Source organism: Elgaria multicarinata, chromosome 22 (genome assembly GCF_023053635.1).
Source record: "Elgaria multicarinata webbii isolate HBS135686 ecotype San Diego chromosome 22, rElgMul1.1.pri, whole genome shotgun sequence".
NCBI classification, from domain to species: domain Eukaryota; kingdom Metazoa; phylum Chordata; class Lepidosauria; order Squamata; family Anguidae; genus Elgaria; species Elgaria multicarinata.
The window spans coordinates 9678071-9698255 of record NC_086192.1 but is presented as its reverse complement, the minus strand read 5'-3'; the positions used below and the strand labels follow the sequence as shown (position 1 = coordinate 9698255).

At 45.1% G+C, this 20185-nt stretch overlaps 1 protein-coding gene across 1 annotated transcript in view; it reads right to left on the bottom strand.

Annotated features, from left to right (window-relative positions):
- TBX4 (T-box transcription factor 4) overlaps positions 1 to 16771 on the bottom strand; it is a 51947-nt gene extending 35176 nt beyond the window's left edge. Inside the window, exons 1-2 of the mRNA XM_063146496.1 lie at positions 16616 to 16771; positions 12623 to 12717 (exon numbers count right to left, since the gene is read on the bottom strand). Of these exons, the coding sequence (XP_063002566.1) occupies positions 12623 to 12717; positions 16616 to 16771 (251 nt within the window). The remainder of the gene's footprint in view (positions 1 to 12622; positions 12718 to 16615) is intronic.
- Positions 16772 to 20185: the final 3414 nt, after the last annotated feature.

Below are 20185 nucleotides of genomic sequence, written 5' to 3'. Positions count from 1 at the left end.
GGGGAATCGTTCATCCCAATATCGAGTTCTAGCTGATCGCATCCCACACTTTGGAGCGGTTGAGTGGGTTGATAACATTTGGGAGACTATAATTCCCCTCTTCCCTCCCCATCGCCTTTTCCTCGTGTGTCATGTCTTTTTTTTAGAATGTAAGCCTGAGGGCAGGGACTGTCTTCTTTACTGATTTATTGTAAGCCGCTCCAGGAGCCTTTTTGGCTGAGGTGAGGGATAAAAATACTCTAAATAAATAAACAAGTGCAGCAAGCAAGGAATCCTCACTAGAGCACCATATTATGCACCAAGCTCTCCTTTGCCTATGGCAGGAGTGTTGAATCCCAGGCCTTGAGGCCGAATCTGGCTTAGCTAAATTCCCAATCTAGCCTTCTGAGTTTGTCTGATGGCCATACCCTCTTTCCCCATTGTCACTCAGAGGAGAGCCAGGGTCCCTTCCCGATCCTCCCAGAGTGCAGGACACGGAATAATGGGCTCAAGTTAGAGGAAGCCAGATTCCGGCTGGACATCAGGAAAAACTTCCTGACTGTTAGAGCAGTGCAACAATGGAACCCATGACCTAGGGAGTTGGTGGGCTCTCCCACACTATAGGTATTCAAGAGGCAGCCGGACAACCATCTGTCAGGGATGCTTTAAGATGGATTCCTGCATTGAACAGGGGTTTGGATTTGATGGCTTTAGAGTCCCCTTCCAACTCTGCTATTCCATGAATCTATGACCAAATGGTCCTCACTTTCTCCCCCTGACAGCCTATCATTTGGTAGTTTCCTGGCTTTTGTACCACTTCCTCTCCATCTAAAAGGCTGAAATGCCTCTCTCCTAAGGCTACATTACTGGCACTAAGCTAAAATACACTGGTATTTTGCCTCCGCCCACTTTGCTTCAGCCACGCCCACCACCAGAATACGCCATCCTCCCAAGAGTTTCTCCAAAACTGGATTCGGCTCTGAGGCTGAAAGAGCTTCCCCATCCCTGGCCTATGTGTAGGACATGCCAAGTTCCCAGCCACCATTTTGCACAACATTGCAGGTAGAGCTATTTATGGAAATCGACAATTGCACTAAATGACATCATTTGCTCGAAATCACAGGCATAAATAGTCTAATTACGGGCTAGGACATGCTGGGAGTTGTAGGGATTTTTATTTATTTATTACATTTATACCCAAGGCGGCATACATAATCCTCCTCCTCCTCTTCATTTTATCATCACAACAACAACCCTGCGAGGTAGGTTGGGCTGAGAGTCGGTGGCTGGCTCAAAGTCACCCAGAGGGTTTCCATGGCCGAGTGGGGATTAGAACCCGGGTCTCCCAACTCCCAGTCCAACACTTTAGCCGCTACACCACACTGGCTCTCATTTTTCTCTCTAAACTGGCATAGGATTGTGCACTAAATAAATAAATAATGCCCTAACCCTGGAGTCTCTAGCCTTTTTATATCAATAGGCACAATTGGGAATTTGAGAAACTGCTGTGAACACCAGCAAAAAATGGCTCCCACAGAGGACGTGGTTATTCACAGAATGGCCTCTATGGAGAACTGTCTAGTCAAACGACAAGTAATTCACCCAAGAATCTGAGTGCAAGAAGAGGAAGGGTTGGAACTCCAAAGCCAGTCCAAATATTTGACCCCATAGTAGTACAACAAAATACCCATTTCACAGAAGGGAAACTAGTGAGGTTGAGGGACAATTCACCACTTGTCAGATGAACCCATCTAACTTATATCTCTGTTTAGTGGGGATATTGGAGAATCCACAATGCAAATCAAAACGTTTGGATTTCTATGAATTTGTCCCACGGCTTCCACAGTAAACCAGCTTTTCCTGAGTCACATGGATTCTGCGGACTTGCAAACTGTTTTATTTCCTTTCCAGAATTTTACGCAAATTTAGTTATAGAAAACTATGTAAAATTTAAAAAGACACCAACCAAAATGTGCGCTTTCCCCCAGGCTAAAGCATGAAAATGTGCATTGTGGGGTGTGGTTTTTTTGCACATTTGGGGGAGATTTTCGCATTTCCAGGAGTTAAAATTTGAGCAAATGTGAATCTGCGCAAATTTGGGAAATTGGGAAAACAGCCAATTCTGTCAATGAGCGGACAATGGAACAAAAGGCACCGTAAGCAACAGATTTGACACAATTCGTACATCCCTACTATTTTAGAGACAAGAGGGCAGGGTACCTGCACCTTTCGAGGAAGCCATGATTGCCTTTAAAATATCACAGAAGTAAGTAGCTTCTTTTGGCCTATGACTGGTGTTGATGAGCATGCAAAAAACAACCCCCCCCCAAAAAAAAACAACCCCCCCAAGGCCTCATGTACATTCTCTTCTGCAACCCTTCAACCCCACCCTGAACATTAGGAACTAAGCATTTGGGCTTTGTGGAGCTAGGCCTTCCAGAGACCCAAATCTTTCTTCATTAGTGGGGCAGGATGACAGCTGTTATGCACCAACCCCTTGAAATGTCAGCACGAAGAGAATCCAAAGTCCAAAGCTTTCCAGCTGCCCCCTGACATCCGAAAGGAGGACGAAGAGCAAAGAAGGGCCCGTGCCTCCACTGAACTCACAACTGTCCATGTCCACCAGCACAGAAAAATAGGAGTGTTGCAAGGAGTGGAATTGAATTTGATGCAGAAAAATAAATGCAAACACCTTGACATCCTTTCTATTGCTGATTTGACCCCTGCAGAACCCATGTGTGCCTGCAAAGGATTCTGAATAATAATAATAATAATAATAATAATAATAATAAAATATATATTTATTTGTTACCCGCCTCTCCCTCTGGATCGAGGCAGGATACAACACAATTAAAAACACCATAAAATACATACAACTAATTCAAATGTTTAAAACCAGTGCATCGTTAAAAGCAGCACGCCTTTAAAAAAGGCATCTTAAAATTCAGCTGGGTAGGCCTGCCGGAAGAGATCAGTCTTTATGGCTTTCTTAAATTCTGGAAGACTGTTAAGTTGACGATCCTCTCCCGGGTAAATTCAAGGGTAGGGCTAGGCCAAATTTGGTCTTCTGTGGTCAGCCTACCCTTTGGGTTTTCCAGCTAGATTACAGCCTTCCTCAACCTGAGGCGCTCCAGATGTGTTGGACTACAACTCCCAGAATGCCCCAGCCAGCATTCTGGGAGATGCAGTCCAACACATCTGGAGCGCCTCAGGTTGAGGAAGGCTGAGCTAGAACATCTTTCACACACAAAAATATTAGAAGTCGGTAACCTGTTGTAACTTCGGGACCATATATCCAAGTCCAGTTGTCTTGATGCATTTGGCTACAAAAATACGACACCAATACTGAGCTCTGTGGTGGGACAGATTTAGGATCAGATGCCCGACCTCATGGGTGGGCAGAAGGTCATTCTCCAGAAGTTTTGGACTTCAACTCCCAGAAGCCTCTGCCAGCAGTGCCAATGGTTAGCAATGCTGGGAGACGAAGTCCAAAACATCCAGAGATCTTCTTTCTGCCCACCTCAGCTCTACCTAATTATGTATTACTCATAAAAACTCCAAGCAGCTTGCAAGGGACACACACATAAAACCATTAAGATGAAAACGAATTAAGGGAACATCCTAAAAATACAAGCTGAAAGAGGAAGAAACGCTTCTTAAAAGCCATTCAGCAATGCCAGAGACTAGTTGCGCAAAACGGAGCTGACATCATTTTCTAAGTGATGGCACACAGATGGATGTTTCTGAAAAACTGGCACCAAAGACTTGGGTTAATCCCAGAAAAGCCCCCCCCCCTTATGAAATCTTACTGATGTAAAAAAAAAAAATGACTTGCATGTATGAAACATGATGGATCAAGGCGAAACAGGGCTTTCACAAAACAACAGCTGGTTCCAGTGCATCATCACCCTCTGAAGTGCTCCTGTTCAGGGTTCCAGCCAGCCATGGCCTGCTAGGAGATGAAGCACGCTCTGTTTTTCTTTTCCAATTGACACTCAACATTCTGTGGATACTGAGAATGCTCAGTCTCCATTGAGCTGCTGGTGGCCAGCTTGGGGGTTATGTTTTTAAGAAGATGGTGCCAGTTCCAGTTTTTGAGGGGTCTTGTGCAAGACACCCATTGTCCTTGTCCCCAACTGCTCTTGCTTCTCCTCGTCATCCTCTTCATGGCTCCCACTTGCTCGGTCAACAGGCAGAGAGCTAGGGAGCACGTAGGCCAGAGCGAGAGGAAGGTGAGCAAGCAGGTTGCAACGGTGAAGTAGGGGAGAAGGTCCGGGGGGCGCTCGTCAACGGGCCCCTGATGGAGGATGGGCCATCGGTCGGTGCCTCACCATGCCGAACGTTGACGCCAGGCCTGGTAAAAGGGTCTGAATAGCCCAGCATTCTGTTCTCACAGTCAAGAACCGAATGCCCCAAAGGGAAGTCCACAAACAGGACACGTGGTGCTCGGCGACATACTCCCTCTGATCCTTGGGGTAGCATATAGCCATCATGATGGGTGGCCTTAACCGCCACGAATTCGCCGGATCCCCTTTTAAATCCGTCCAACTTGGCTGCCACCACTACATCCGGTAGGAGCAAATCCAATAGTTTAACCCTGCGCTGTGTAAAGAAGCCCTTCCTTTGATCTGTCCTGAATCTCCCACCATTCGGTTTCATGGGATGACCCCGGGTTCTAGTATTATGGGAGAGAGTGAGAGAGAATGTTCCTATGCGCTCTCTGCACATCGTGCATAATTTCGTACACCTCTATACTTACTTGTTTCTTATTTATTTTATTGCATTTATCTAAGTATTATCACAATAACTAGTACAACAACCTTCTGAGTTAGCTCATCCCAGTTCTCCCCATATTGCAAGTTGCGGGGTGGGGTGGAGTGAGGCCAACAGTGCACGCCAAGGCAGGTGTAAGCGGCGCTGAAATCATTGGGACTTACTCCCAGGGAAGTGTGTAACGGATTGCAGCCTGAAAGTTGCTTGCTTGTCTAAGGGCACTTTATTGGGTTCATAGCATGGATGGTATTTGAACGGAAAACATCAGAAGCGTTCGCAAGCAGGCACTACAACAACTTTTTTTTGTTGGAATGGGGTATATAAATTATTCCAAAAATAAATAAATACAGCACCAGCTGTAGAGATGTGCAAAATTATGCATGGTGTGGAGAATGTGGACAGGGAGACATTTTTCTCCCTCTCTCAAAATACTAATGGGGTCATCCATGATGGGTAGGAGACTCAGGACAGATCAAACACAGCACAGAGTTGAACTATGGAATTCACTGCCACAAGACGTGGTGATGGCCACCCATTTGGATGGCTTTAAAGGGGGGGGGGGTTGGATAAATTCCTGGAGGAGGAGAAGGCTATCAATGGCTGCTAGTCCTAATGGCTAAGTGCTACCTCCAGTATTTGAGGCCATATGCCTATGTACACCAGTTGCTGGGGAACATGGGCAGGAGGGTGCTGTTGCACCATGTCCTGCTTTGTGAGTCACTGGTCGACAGCTGGTTAGCCACTGTGTGAACAGAGTGCTGGACTAGATGGACCCTCGGTCTGATCCAGCAGAGCTCTTCTGATGTTTAGCCCAAAAGAATGAAGGATACACAAAGAAATGAAAAAGCTGAACAAAGGCTTCATCTGCATTTCAAAGTCAGAAGTCTGAATCCTGTTTAAGGCTCCCAGTTGGTGCAGTCCACGTGTTCACACAACCACCTGAGGGAACCCACGTACTATCGTTTAGGGCAGAGGTGGGAGATTCCTTCCAGCCCTCGAGCCAAGAAGCTCTTGGGAGCCGCATCCCATTTGTGGGCGTGGCAAAAATCAACAGGGGTGGCGCTAAAATACAAAATAATAATAATAATCCTAGTATATTATAGCTCAGGGGTACAGAACTTCTTCCAGCCTGGGGGCTGAATTGCCTTTCAGGGGCCACGTTCCAGTGGTGGGCAGGGCTGAAGGGGAAATGGGCATGGCTAAAGGCAAAGGGGTGGAGCCCCAAATGCCAGCATACTTTGGCTTAAAGCTCTTACCGCCAGTAACTTTGCCTTAGGAGAGGCATTACAACCTTTTAGAATGGGGCCAGGGGGGGAAACAGCAGCTAAACGTCAGGGCGACCGTCTCCAGATGCGTTGGACTACAACTCCCATAAATCCCATTCAATTAGGTCCAGAGGACTGCACGTTGGGGAAGACTGGTTTCTAGGGAACGGCCACAGATCTCTAAGGAGAGAGATTTGTTTTGGAGGAAGGGGGAAATTATGACTGTGAGACTGGTCTCCGCTTTAGCAGACAGGCCTGGACCCATTCCGCAAGAGCCATTGATCTTGAGAAGAGTTCCCAGCCATGGACACAACGCTGCGGTTTCTGGGCTGTCTTTCCACGCAGTCGGCTCGCTCTGGCAGCCCCTGTGCGAAACGGAGCTCTCTGCTGGTGGCCAAGTACAAAGAAAGCCAGAAGAGGAGGGAGAAAAGGCCGGGGTTAAAATAGCTAAGCGATGAAGTGTGAGTGACTTATTTGCTCCGATAATGAAGTGATCCCTTCTCCATTCAGTTTGTCCCGGACACATTTGGATAGTCACAAATGGCTTTTAAATGAACTGTTAGAGGAGAAACCACTTAGGGGTTTTCTATTTATTTAATCGGCTTTCTTTTTTTAAAAAAAATAAAAATTCTTGTAGTAGTCCCACAGTTCCTGGACGTGTTTAGCAGTTATTGACGCAAAGCCCCAAAAGCCAAAATGTCCATGCAGAGATGGATTGGCTTTTGAATCACTGAGTAATGACGGGGAAGGAATGCATTGGCCCATTTGGGCTAGCTAGAAGGAATTCTGGCTCGTCTTGGGCAGGGCTGTGGAACTCCTTCCCAAGAGAGGGTTTCGCTGGCAGGCAAAGTCCTTTTTATTCAACCTGCCCTTTGCCATGGGAGCACATCTGTTGGAGTGGATGCTGTTTTTTATTCCGGTACTACTGTTGTGCTTTTAATGCATTCGCTGTATTATTATTTCCATCAAGTTTTATTTGTGATTGTATGCCGCCATTTTTATTGGTGGAAAGGTGAAGTGCACATCAAAAGCAAACAAATAAACAAGGGCATAGAATCATAGAATAGCAGAGTTGGAGGGGGCCTACAAGGCCATCGTGTCCAACCCCCTGCTCAATGCAGGAATCCACCCTAAAGCATCCCTGACAGATGGATGTCCAGCTGCCTCTTGAAGGCCTCTAGTGTGGGAGAGCCCACCACCTCCCTAGGTCACTGGTTCCATTGTCGACAGCTGGTTGGCCACTGTGTGAACAGAGTGCTGGACTAGATGGACCCTTGGTCTAATCCAGCACGGCTCACCTTATGTTCTTATGACATAGAATCATAGAATAGTAGAGTTGGTAGGGGCCTATAAGGCCATCCAGTCCAACCCCCTGCTCAATGCAGGAATCCACCCTAAAGCATCCCTGACAGATGGTTGTCCAGCTGCCTCTTGAAGGCCTCTAGTGTGGGAGAGCCCAAAACCTCCCTAGGTCACTGGTTACATTGTCGTACTGCTCTAACAGTCAGGAAGTTTTTCCTGATCTCCAGCTGGAATCTGGCTTTCTTTAACTTGAGCCCTATTCCGTGTCCTGCACTCTGGGAGGATCGAGAAGAGATCCTCAAAGCTGGGCTTGAAATGGCAAGGACAAGTTGGGAGGGATCCCGAAAGCCAGAAGGGAAACTGAGCAGGTTATTCGGTAGGGCAGGGCTTTGCTCAGAAGTTGGCTGCATTTGCACAACGCAGAGTTCAGCTTCGCTTGATGGAGGATTCAAGTTGCCTTCCGCCTCCCATCCACTTAAAAGCACAGAATATACACAATCTATCATGTACAAGCTTCGGCCTTTAAAAATCACTTTTAAAAAAGAAGAAGGGGAGAAAAAGAATTTGGCCTTCAGAAAATGCTTGGGAGAGATCAAAGCATTTCCCACCAAGGTCCCTTTTTCCCAGCATCCAGGGTCTTCCATCCCCGAGTTCCCTTATCACCCACGCCACGCCGCCAGGACGTTCTATATACAAAGAAAGGGTTGTCCCCTTTGAAGTGTGGGATTAGCGCAGTCCAGATCCTTTACCCCAGAATAACAAACAACTACAGGTTCAATCGGAGTTCTCATCGCTAGTTCATTTTTCAGCCCCAAATCTACTCTCACCCAAACACAAGCAACCTTGAACTCATGGCCTTGAGGATAGAAGGAAGAGATTTATCTGGTGGCAGAGCCATGAGGTTATGCAGGCTAGGGGATTTTTATATTTGGGAACCATATATATATATATATATATATATATATATATATATATGGGTAGCCATCTCATTTAGCTTTTATTTAAAACATTCTCTCTCACACCAACTGGAAAGACAGTTAACCCATACCCTCACATGGGAGGTTCAAACAAAGATTTTGATTCCATTACCCTCATGAAAGAAGATGACTTCGGCTGATTTTCAATTCCCCCAAAGCATCATCCAAAATGGCCAACCTCCCCACGTCCAACAAAAAAAATATCTTTCCCCCTCTAGGATGAAGCTCAAACCATAACAGAGCTAAAATTAGATTCCCATTTATTCAAAGGTAAATCTCGAAAAGGACCCTATAAATATTGTAGAAGTGGGATTAGGGTTTACGACGACGCTCTGCTTCATAACCAATCTTAATTGCTCCCATAAAAGACGGGGCCGGTGTTATCCTCAGCATTGAGGGACTGTCTCTTAAAGCAAGATGTCTTAACGGATATTGTAAGAGAGGACCTAGCCATCGGGAGAAGTAATCCTACCGACTTTAGCCCACCAACAGTGCAAGGTGGAGGGAAACGCCAGATAACAGTCTCCATACCCTGATGTCAGCGTTTTGTTTTTGCACGCACCTTTATAACAGCACAGATCTTGCTCCTGTAATTTTGGGGCCTCACCACCCCGAAAAGAGCTAGTGTACCACTTAAGAGAAGGAGCTGTGAGTCTTTAAATTCAGGGGTAGGCCAATAGCTTAGTGGTTGAGCCCTGTTTCGCATACGAAAGGTCTCACGTTCAGTCTCCAGTTAAAAGGAACAGGTAGCAAGTGATTGGGGGGGGGGGGGAACTCTCAATCAATCAAAAGTTGTTTTTCTTTTTTTTAAAGTTGATTAATCTAACCAATTAATCAACTAAATATTCCATCCCTAGCTGGAACACTCCAAGGTGTGACACAGAGGGGTTATTTGCAGCAAATGGTTAGTGAGGGTGTTTAAGCCGTGGTTATGTAGCCAACCATGGTTAGGAATGGTTCACACAACACGCCAAGCCACAATGTTTAGCTCAAGATGCTTAACCGCTGTGGTTTAGCATGTCGTCTGAACAGGGTCAACAGGAAACAGCACCTGGAAATCATGATCTAGAAATATGATGGCTCTTATACCCTGCACCGGACAGTGCTTCATTCTGGGACTCCGCATTAAGAGTTCCGGAGCCAGGACCATTGTTTCTGGGATGTGGCAGCCGTCGGAAAGGAAACTCTCCATGTCCGGTGTCAGAATGACATGATGCCACAATCATCGCAGGATTTGGTCATCACAGAGAGAGGCTGATTCCAGTAGTATCCGTATGATTTTCATAATAAGTGCTCAATTCTTGTTTTGGAGCGAAGTTGTGAATGTGCAATAACTTGGGGAATACAGTGAGCGTGCAATAAAGTGGAACCTTTCTCCCACCATGAATTGACCCAAACACTATGCTCTGCATCCGGGTACCTCCTCTGAGGGAAGCTCAAAGGGCAGCAGCAAGGAACAGCGCCTTGTTCGTGGTGGCCCCCTAATTATGTAATGATCTCCCCGATGAGGCCCGCCTGATGCCAACACTGTTATTTTCCTGGCGCCAGGTTAAAACTGTCCTCTTCTCTCAGGCGTTTGGCAGCATATAGCAAGTTTATTAATCTGGTCCTGGATTGTCTTCGACTGCTCACAGTTGCTTTTAGATGTGTGTTTACTGATGTGCGCGTTATTTGTTTTCACGTCCTAGCATAACTAGCTTTTATACGTTATATAATACATTTCAACGTTTTTTTGATTTTTGTGAACCACCCAGAGAGATTCGGCTGTGGGTCGGGACAGAAATGTGATAAAGGAAATGAATGAATGAATTCGCAAGGAGGCGCACACAAGTGGGCGCTGGTAATCTTGGTGCATCACACCAACAGCCCATCTAGTCCAGATCCACTTTCAAACATTCCCCAGACTGGTGCCTGCAGGAAGCCAAAGAAATCTAATGCATATTTTACAAATAAATTTAAAAAAAATACAAATAAATGTTTTCTGGATGCCAAAATAAAGTCATAATAAAATCCTGGAACTAAAGAACACACAGATTTATCCCCTGCAATGTTCAAATCCTTGTTTACTTCTACACACCATATTTTATCCACGAAGGAGTCAGGCCATTTTATGCAAAGTTCAGGGAACTTGGTTAACATAAACTTTTTTAAAGTGTTATCTTCTGATGATCCTGTTAATATGAAATAATCTCCCTTTCCCCTCCTGCCGTAACAAAAACAGCCAAACGCTGAAAAGATAGCGAGTGCATTTTAAAGATGTTTCCACTTTATAAATCACGCGCACTTGGCAACGACGCCATGCCAGTTGCAGCATGGAGCTTGCTCGGCTTTTTCGATGTCTCCCACAGATTGGATGAAGAGGGAGTAATGAATTGTAGTAAGTAGATGCTAGCGATAAATTCTTGGTAATTTATAGATCTGGTGGTCTCCTTCTGCCACGTTCAAATGGGGGTGGGTGGGAGAGAATAATGTGTTTTTCAAAGGCATCGTGATTTGGCCAATTGCTGTTGGGACCGTATTTTATGCTAAGCACAAGTCCTCCCTCATATCACGCCATGATCTTTAAAATCAGCTGAGTACGCTCTTCTCTTGCACAAATCATCAGTTCGCTAAACACAAAATGAGAGGGGAACCAAGGGGGTAGAATCCAATTAAATTCCTATTTGGAGTAGACCTATTGAAATGAATGGGACAACTTAGTCATGGCTAACTTAAGTCCCATTCAGTTCAACGGGTCTACTCTAAGTTAGACATGACAAACTTAAGCCCTATTCAGTTCAATGGACCTACTCTAAGTTAGTCATGACTAACTTAGGCCCCATTCAGTTCAATGGGCCTACTCAACCTTAGTCATGACTAACTTCAATCCCATTCATTTCAATGGGTTTGCTCTATGTTAGTCATGACTAACTTAAGTCCCATTCATTTCAATGGGTTTACTCTACGTTAGTCACAACTAAAGTCCCATTCATTTCAATGAGTTTACTCTACGTTAGTCATGACTAACTTAAGTCTCATTCATTTCAATGGGTTTACTCTAACTAGGACTTTAGTTGGATTCTGTCTAGAACGTCCACCAAGGTCAAAAGTTCCAGCTTTCCTCCAAGGAGTTCAAGGTAGCATACACTTCTCTTCCTCCGCCCCACTTTCATTCTCACAACAACCCTGCGAGGTAGGTTAGACTGACACAGATAGAGGCTCTATGAGCCTCCGCACAGATCTGAATTGGGATCTTCCCAATCCTAGTATGATACTGTAATCACTCTCCCACACTGGCTGTCTATAGGACACCGATATACAGTGGGTATGCCATGCTTTGCCAAGAGACGTATCTAGTGAGAATTTAGAGGAGCCTCCTCAGCTCAAACATCTGAGGGTTTTGAGAGGAGAAGACAGAATTTTGATCAGGCTTGCAAGTTTTCTGAAGGCAGAGACTGTGTCTGTGTGCGCGCGCACACACTCACACACACACACAAAGTCACTATTGTGTCTTCCTTGCCTCCAAACCAAAGGGGAACATCATTATCTTGGGACTCCATGAATCACCGGAACATTTAATTGTTCTGTACAGTAAACCCGTTGTATTTCAGGAAACCAGCATCCAGAGGAGGGGCGGTAGTTCTGAAAAGCCAGTAAATCTCCAAATTCTGTCAGGCTCTGCCCACAAACCATCAGTTCCATCCTGCCACCATTTCTGTCTCAGCAAATTCTGCCCTAGCTCCACCCTCACGGTAGAGTAGATTTCGCCCATCTCTGCCCCTGATCGGCTAAGTTCTTGACTTAGCGTGTAAGAGAGATGGCTTGGGGCTAGGGATGGGTCAGAATTCGGCTCCTGCAGGGTTTTCTTAAAATGGAGTTACCCGATTCGCACCTCCCGAGCCTTTACACAAACTGAGGCGGAATTGCATTCCGAAATCTGCATTTCCGCATGCCTTACAACACAGCTCGCCTCAAGGAAAACTCATGTAAAAGGGAAAGTACACATGAAGTATATATATTTGAGAAAAGTATTCACAAGTCAGCATTTCAGCAATGTAAAGTACTTGAGGAGATACGTACATTAGGGAAAATGCAAATAGAAAATGTGATTCTTAAATTTAAAGAATCACAATTAGGTGCAGGAATGGGACGGAATGACCTTGACCTCAAAATCCCCACAAAAATAAAAATAAACCATCTGTCCATCCCTCCTTGGGATTCCCTATGTATCCAACCTTGAGTTCCTCAGTGGAAAGAAGGAAGGCAGGATATACAAGAACTTAGTAATTTTTAAAAAACAATGTTTCTGAAAGGTTTGTGTGAATGCAGCAGGATTTTAAAACGTACCTCCCAGCTTTCGTGATTATCATTTCAGTGCCAGCTTCGTGAAATTTCTTCCATAGCTCTTTCTCGTGCAAGTAGACCTTGATGTTCTCGATGGTCTTCGGCAAGTCAACAAACGGCAAAAATAAAACGTTAGGCAGCCGAAGAAATGTACACTGAAGAAGGCAAGTAAAACTTACAGCTATGTGGGGTGGGGGACAGGTAGAGGGTAACGGTCCCTGAAATTGCCAGTTGGCATTGCTAACAGCCAAGGGAAGTAACCAAAATTGCTTCACTGGAGACAAACAGCCTGTTTACGTCACGTCAAGATGCAATGTTTATTTCACCACTGCGGTTCCTATTGATGTGTGCGTCTCCCCTCTGCCCTCCAGATGTATTGGACTACAGCCCCCCATCATTCACAGCTAAGATGGCTGGCTGTGGATTATGGGAGATGTAGTCCGTCTGGAGGACACCAGGATAGAGAAAGTTGAATATACATGTTTACTCTAAATTAAGTCCAACTATGGTCAATGGAGCTTAGATCTCAATTTAAATGTGTAGCCAGTGGTGGCTGGTAGCACTGATTTTGGAAGAGACGTGATTCCATTCTGGGTTTCGGTCAGAACCAGCCAGAATTTTAAAGAAGGTATCCAAGGTGCTGAACCCATTTTGGGAATAGGCTCCGACACCTTGGGCAGCTCCTTTAGAGTTCTGGCCGCTTCTGACTAAAACCCAGAATGGAATTACAGCCCCACCAGAACCAGAGCCACCTGCCTCCCCTGATTGCAACCCTGGCTGAAGTGGCTCAATAGACGAATGTGTATTTAATACCGTTGCCGCCATCAACTTTTACATTTATGAAGCACATTTCAAATGTTCACAGGACTAACTTTTTAGGTCAGCAACGGGTAATGCCAGGAGTGGGCATACTGTAGGTTTGTGGGATCTACTGGCTTTTTCATTAAAATTCTAGAGATCCACCAGGTGCAAAATAGTTAATCTGTTTTCAATACAGAAGTTCAGCTTGCATAGAAGTCAGTTCACACACAGAAATCGCCTCCTGTTTCCTCTCGAAGGTTCCTTGATTTCAGCAGTCTAATTTGTGAGACTCAGAGATGTACCACTAGACCTCAATTTACCTTCTGCCTGCCCCCTTGGACTACAGGATACTTTTAAAGTCAGGCATAAATATTATGAAGGGTGGGGTACATATTTGCCTTAAGTTCAAAATAAACATTCTTCCCATATTGCAGGTGGGAAGACTGAGGATGAGAGAATAGTGGCTTGCCTGAGGCCACATCCAAAGTTCCTGGCTCACTAAACCATCTGATTTATTCAGATCTAATCAGCTACTTAAATCAACTCCCCTTAAATCTACATTTTCCAGTTTAATGGCTGCTGGTTTGTATTCCACTTCAAGACAAATTTTCGTAGGCTTTTCACGATATTCTCCTCCCCTTTCTGCTAGCAATTTGTCTTTGCGTCTCTCTCCACCCCACCCCACCCCGATCAGCTATCAATCATCGGAGCAAACAGAGGAAAAAGAATGAGCTTTAAGGCCTGGGGCGTAATTGTTAATACTTAAATGCATGTTGTGTTTATAACAGAACTGGTTTTTTTTAAAAAAATTCAACAGCCGATGCAGCCAGGTCCCACTTTCACATCTCAGTTTCCTTATTATACGACTGGTTATAATTCTGATACCAGAAAGTTGTCAGCACTTTATAAAAACACACTTGCTAAATAGATTTAGCCAATCAGAAAGCAGGGTGGATTTGCAAGGTAATTTACAACCACAACCCCTGTTTTGGCATAAAGGTGCATAATTATATTTAATTATTGTATAAAAAAAGGGCAGGATCTATAACCCTCTTGTGTTGTTGTTTTTTAAAAAGAAATCATATTGCTATTGAAATAATTTGGCACATAAAACTACCGTGTGGTCAAAACTGGGTTCCTCTCGCAAGCAAGATTAAAAAAGAAAAAAAGGATAAGGAAGATGGCACAGGCGTGAAGTCAAACGTTGCCAAACTTCTGAATTTAAATTAGAGACATGCTTCGTTCTTTTATACACTGGAAGACAGTGTGATGACTCTTCTTGAACTAGATGCTCTCCAGATATTTTGGACTCCAACTCCCATAAGCCCCAGGCAGCATCGCCAAAGAGCAGGCATTCTGGGAGTTGTAGTTAGGGATGTCAGAGAAATCCATTCGGAGAAGGAGTTTGACGTGTTTTCCTAGGCTGAGCCCTCTGGACTTTGTTTTGGTGCGGTGCCCAACTTGATCTGCCAGTTTGCGGATTTTCCGGGAATTTTGCGCGTTTTGGGGGGAAAGGATCTGCAATTGGCGCAAATCTCTAAGCGTTTTGCGGAAATCATGGCGAGATTTGTGCAAATTACAGGCCCTGAGCTCTGCCTGGCGGCAACATTGTCATCTTTTCAGCACCAGCTTAAAATTGCCTTCTACTCCCAGGAATTTGATAGGATTTTAAGGTCCGTGGTTTACCGTGTTCTGGTATCTCATTGCCGTTGTTTTGAATGGTCTTTAGATTCTGTACATTAAAGTTTTTATATCACGTTTGGTCATTTTTGTAAACCGCACAGACAGCTTTGGCTATTGGGCGGTATAGAAATAAAATAAATGAAAATGAAATGTCGAAGTACATCATACACAGAGCTCTGGGTTAAGACCAGGTAGGTCCCAGAATGCTTCTGGAACTTAAAAAGCGGCCTTTTCCCTTCTCAAACTATTTGTCTGTTTGCTACAGAATTATCTGCTCCAACTACCAGTGATGCACGCCAGTGTCAAGCAGAGAAGGGGTTTCCCATCACCTGTGACATGGGGTCCTGCTTTAAGTGGAGAAGCCGGAAATTGAACTCGGGACTTTCCTCATACAGAGCAGGGGCTCTACCCCAGAGAAGCTCCGCTCTTATTTGTGCAACGGAATGACTTGAAAATGATCAGCTAGACCTTGGGATCTAGTACACAGGAAGCTGCCTTTTACCAAGTCAAATTATTTCTTCCCATTACTTGCTGCTGGATCCTTTTAACTGCTCTACCACTCAGCTACGAACTTCCCTTCTCTCCAGCGACAAACTTGACCTAACGAAGTTTCCTCCCAGAAAAATCACTCCTCCCTTATCCAGAAAAGCATCCTTCCCCTGCCTCCAAATTACCAGTCTGCAGATGAGTTGCAAAATAATTGCCCTGGGGAATGTGCAAGTATGACCCATGATCCTTACGCTGTCTCTCCCCCAGCTTAGATGGTATTACTCCAGTTTGAACAGGCTTGTGCTGAGACCATCACAGGAAAAGGAAGTTGAAGCCAGGCCCCTCTCCATCGTGCCTCGGTCCAGCTCCAGCTGAGATTCCCCTCCCTCTTGCTACTAACTTTTACTACTGAGGCCATCAGAAGCAAAGGAAATGACAGTCAGGCATCCCTCCCTTGATCTGTATGAAGCTATGAGTGGGAATGGAAGCAGCTGCTGAACTTTGCAACTAATTTATCTAGTGCCTAAATTCGCTGCTTCTTTTTCCTCCTCCCTCCCAATCCCCTTTCCTTTTGTGTCATGTTTTTTAGACTGCAAGCCTGTGGGCAGGGACTGCCTTAAGAATTGTGTTTGTAAGCCGCCTTGAGAGCCTTTTGTGGCTAAAGGAAGGAAAGGAACCTCTCGTGCAAGCACTGAGTCATTAGTGACTCTTGGAGGGACGCCAGCTTTCACTGACGTTTTCTTGGCAGGCCTTATAGTGGGGTGGTTTGCCGTTGCCTTCCCCGGCCGTGATTACCTTTCCCCCAGCTAACTCATTTTACCGACCTCGGGAGGATGGAAGGCTGAGTCGACCCGAGCCGGCTGCCTGAAACCAGCTTCCGCTGGGATCGAACTCAGGCCATGGGGAGAGTTTCAGCTGCAGAAACTGCTGCTTTACCACTCTGTGCCACACAAGGCTCTTGTGGCTAAAGGGCAGTATAAAAGTGCTATAATAAATGAACAAACAAACAAACAAGATCCATACCTGCTCTGGATCCGGAACCTGTGGACTGTTCAGAGGCGTGCTGCTGACTCCTGCGACACCGAGAACCGGGGAGCTGGCTGTGGTTTCGGCATGGCCGGGGGGCTGGGGGGCTGCGAACCCGTCCTCTGCTTCAGACAGGCTCTTCTCCTGGAGCATCTCCTTAAAGAAGCAAGCAAAGAGGTTTCAATCCATCGTGCCGCCTCCCAGGTTGCACCAACGAAGAGGAGCCTGCACAGCTTGTTACCCTACAGAAGGCGGCGGGCAAAAAACGGTGGCGATGCAAAGCAGTTCTGCTCTTCCCTGTCTCCCAGAACCTGTGGAACCAACATCTTAATTCCATTCTGGAAGGGAAGCTAAGTCAGCGGGTTGCAATAAAGAGCCCTGTAGAACCTTTAAAGTGTGGATGGACAAATACGTCCACTTTAAGTTCTCTGTTTTTTATTTGTCTCATTGGTTTGTCCCAAACTTTGAGAATTTTCCAACCTTGAACTCTGATTTTTTTTTAAAAAAAGTGCATGCATTTTTGCATACAATTTTTCAAGCAATTTCCCTAATATAATGCATTTTTAACATTATTTTAACTGACTTGCGCACTTTTGTGAAGTCTTCCCCCTAATATACACGTTTTTGCGCACATTTTTCTGCCGGGAGAACTCCACCGTGAAATTTGGAGAAGCGCGGATTCTGAAGGGTAACTGAGATTGGGTCAAAAACGCAAAATTAGATGAGTTCGTATTAAAATGCGAAGCAATTTCTCATCTACCCCTACTTTAAAGGTTTTAAGGGTGCACAACGCCTCTCATAACTGTGCTAAAAACACAACTGAACTATATCCTGCCCCCAGAGAAAAAAATAGCCCAGCTCATTTTGACCACAGTAACAAGCCAAAACAGGTTCTAATCTCTGAACCTTTGCAGACCCCGACCTTACTTAACGTTGTTCCACCAACAGGAGTGGGAAATAGGACCCTCTCTGCCACTTCTCCAAGCCAGGTGCCTGGGAAATGGAGTTTTCCCAGTACTATTGACGTCTGCAGGAAGAGAGGGATTGACCTTCTTCCCGTTAAAATCTGAGCCAGAGAAGAACTCTTGGGGGCACCAAAATACACATTCAAGAACCAGGGATTACAAAAATTGGTGTCATCAATAAAAGTTCTATTGTGGCATAAGCTTCTAGCTTGGTTCTCTGTCCTACAGAAAGTTCTGATACAACAAGGGTGCAATCCTATGCATGTTTATTTATTTATTTATTTATTGCATTTCTATACCGCCCAATAGCCGAAGCTCTCTGGGCGGTTCACAAAAAAAGTGTGCAACTCCCAGCATGCCCCAACCAGCCACTGAGCCACGTTCAGGGTTATGTTCTTGACACACAAAGCCTTAAACAACTCAGGACCTGGATACGCAACAGACTGTAAAAGCGGTAGGCTTTAAACACATCCAGAAAATACACTTGCTCACTCAGGCTTTCTCTGGCTGGTAATTAATCGTACTTAATCACATGTTGCTCCGTTTTGCTGTTCTCTGCATTGCTTGTTATTGCTATCGCAGATGAAATTGCTTTTAATCGTGCATTTTAAATAGTGGTTTTTAATATCTGTACGTAAACCGCATAGAGATTTTATTATATTAAGCAGCATGTAAGTAATCAGCCACTCATCAACCATGGCCAAGCCGGTTGGCTTTGGTACATGGAATACCGGAGGGCGCCATCTTTGCCTCAGGCAACAAGATGTCCTGAGATGGCCCTGATAAATGGGCACGTTGGAACAGATCTCTACTCTACAAGTGCAAGCCTCTTTCGAGCCTTTTTAACTGATGTGACTCCCAAACAAGGAGGCCATGGATGAAGGCCTCAACGCCCCACCACAGAACTACATTTCCCAAGACTCTTTGATGGAAACCATGATAAAAACAATTGTTGTGAAACTGATAGGTCTTTTGTTCAGCAGCTACGCGCGTCATCTCCTTTCGCTCCTGTCCTCTCTTAGCTTGTCCTATCTTTAATATCGTCTGCAGTATGGAGAATATTCCATTCCCACGCTAATCTTGCCAGCACAACGTATTTTCCTCAAGATGGAAGACAGAGCCATTCCCACCCAATACGTGATCAGTCACTCTGCCTTAAGCTGAGAAGAATTTCGGGCAAACACAGCCAAGAGAGCCAAGATGGCAATTTTTTTATATAAAGGAAAAACACCCCAGAGCAAAACCACAGAAGCAGCTGGGCCTCTACTCTGCAGGGTAACTTAGAATCTTCGTTAATCTGTCCTTCTTTCTGGGGCGGCTGACGTACAACGTATCCTCTGGTCATCCCAGCCTACTTCCCTCCCATTCCATAAACCCCCAGCTAGATGGGCGAATTCGCCCGTCTAGCGAAAATGCAGATCGGAATTAGCACGGAGTTGGAGATTGCTTCTACATCCCTCTCGCTCTGCATAGGATTGCCGTCAGCATCTGAGTTCAGACATTGCACCCTAAGTCTCATTAGTTTTACAAAAAATGAAAACAAAACCCCTCTCTGCTTCTCACAGGTGAAAACTCCAAGAGCTGGTTTATTGATATAGATCAACACAGCTGCCTAGAATTTTGGACTCCCTTTGGTGGTGTGGCTATAGCGAGTGCACTTCACAATTTACCACTGCACCACTGCTAAGATGTGTTGTAACAACAGAAAACGAATTAGAGCTTGTTTCTAAAGGGGCGCGGCTGTGCCACATCCACCACACAATCTGGTCTGCACAACTTGCAACCCATCAAGGTAGATGTGGTCCGCCATGTTTTATGGCCTGACAGGTGTTTGGCAGCCTCCTTTGATTTTTACAGTCCCAGGCAGGCAGCAACACAAAAACCCTCGTGAGTGACATAGATGGCAGTTGCGCCAAGCCTGGTGGGTTATGAATCATACCAGACTGGGTTAAACGGTGTCGTTTCCTGGGCATAACTGCCATCAGTTTTGGGATGCCATCTGGCAACGGGCTAAAAAATGCAATAAATAAATAAATAAATAAATATCCAATTCCTTCCAGAAATTGTGGTCTGGCAATTCTTTTTAACCACTTGCTTCCAAAGTCCAGTTCTGATCCAAGCAAAACGTGATTGCTTATCTTGTTTTCCTAGACTGTGTTGTTTTTAAAAGATGATATCCTGCGATGGTTGTATTGATTTTTTTATTATTATTAACATGAGCCATTCCTGAGTGCTGTACGAGCAAAAGAGTGAGACATACGTTAAATAATAATAAATATCATTAAACCACAACTGCCTCATACGTTCACAGATTCACATGAATTACTTCACCCAGACATATCAACCACCATGGTTTGAAAGTGTGGTCTGCGAATTGGAAACTGGTTGAGGCAATGGTTCTGCCTGCAGTAATTCATTCATGGAGGTTCATTCACATGGGGGATTTGTTGATGCTACAAGAAGTGGTGAACTTGCATCATGAGGGGCTGTAGGTCAGTGGTATAGCCCTTGCTTTGCATGAAGAAGGTCCTAGGTCCATCCCCACCCATCTCCAAGTAGGGCTGGAAAAGAAATCATAGAATCACAGAATAGTAGAGTTGGA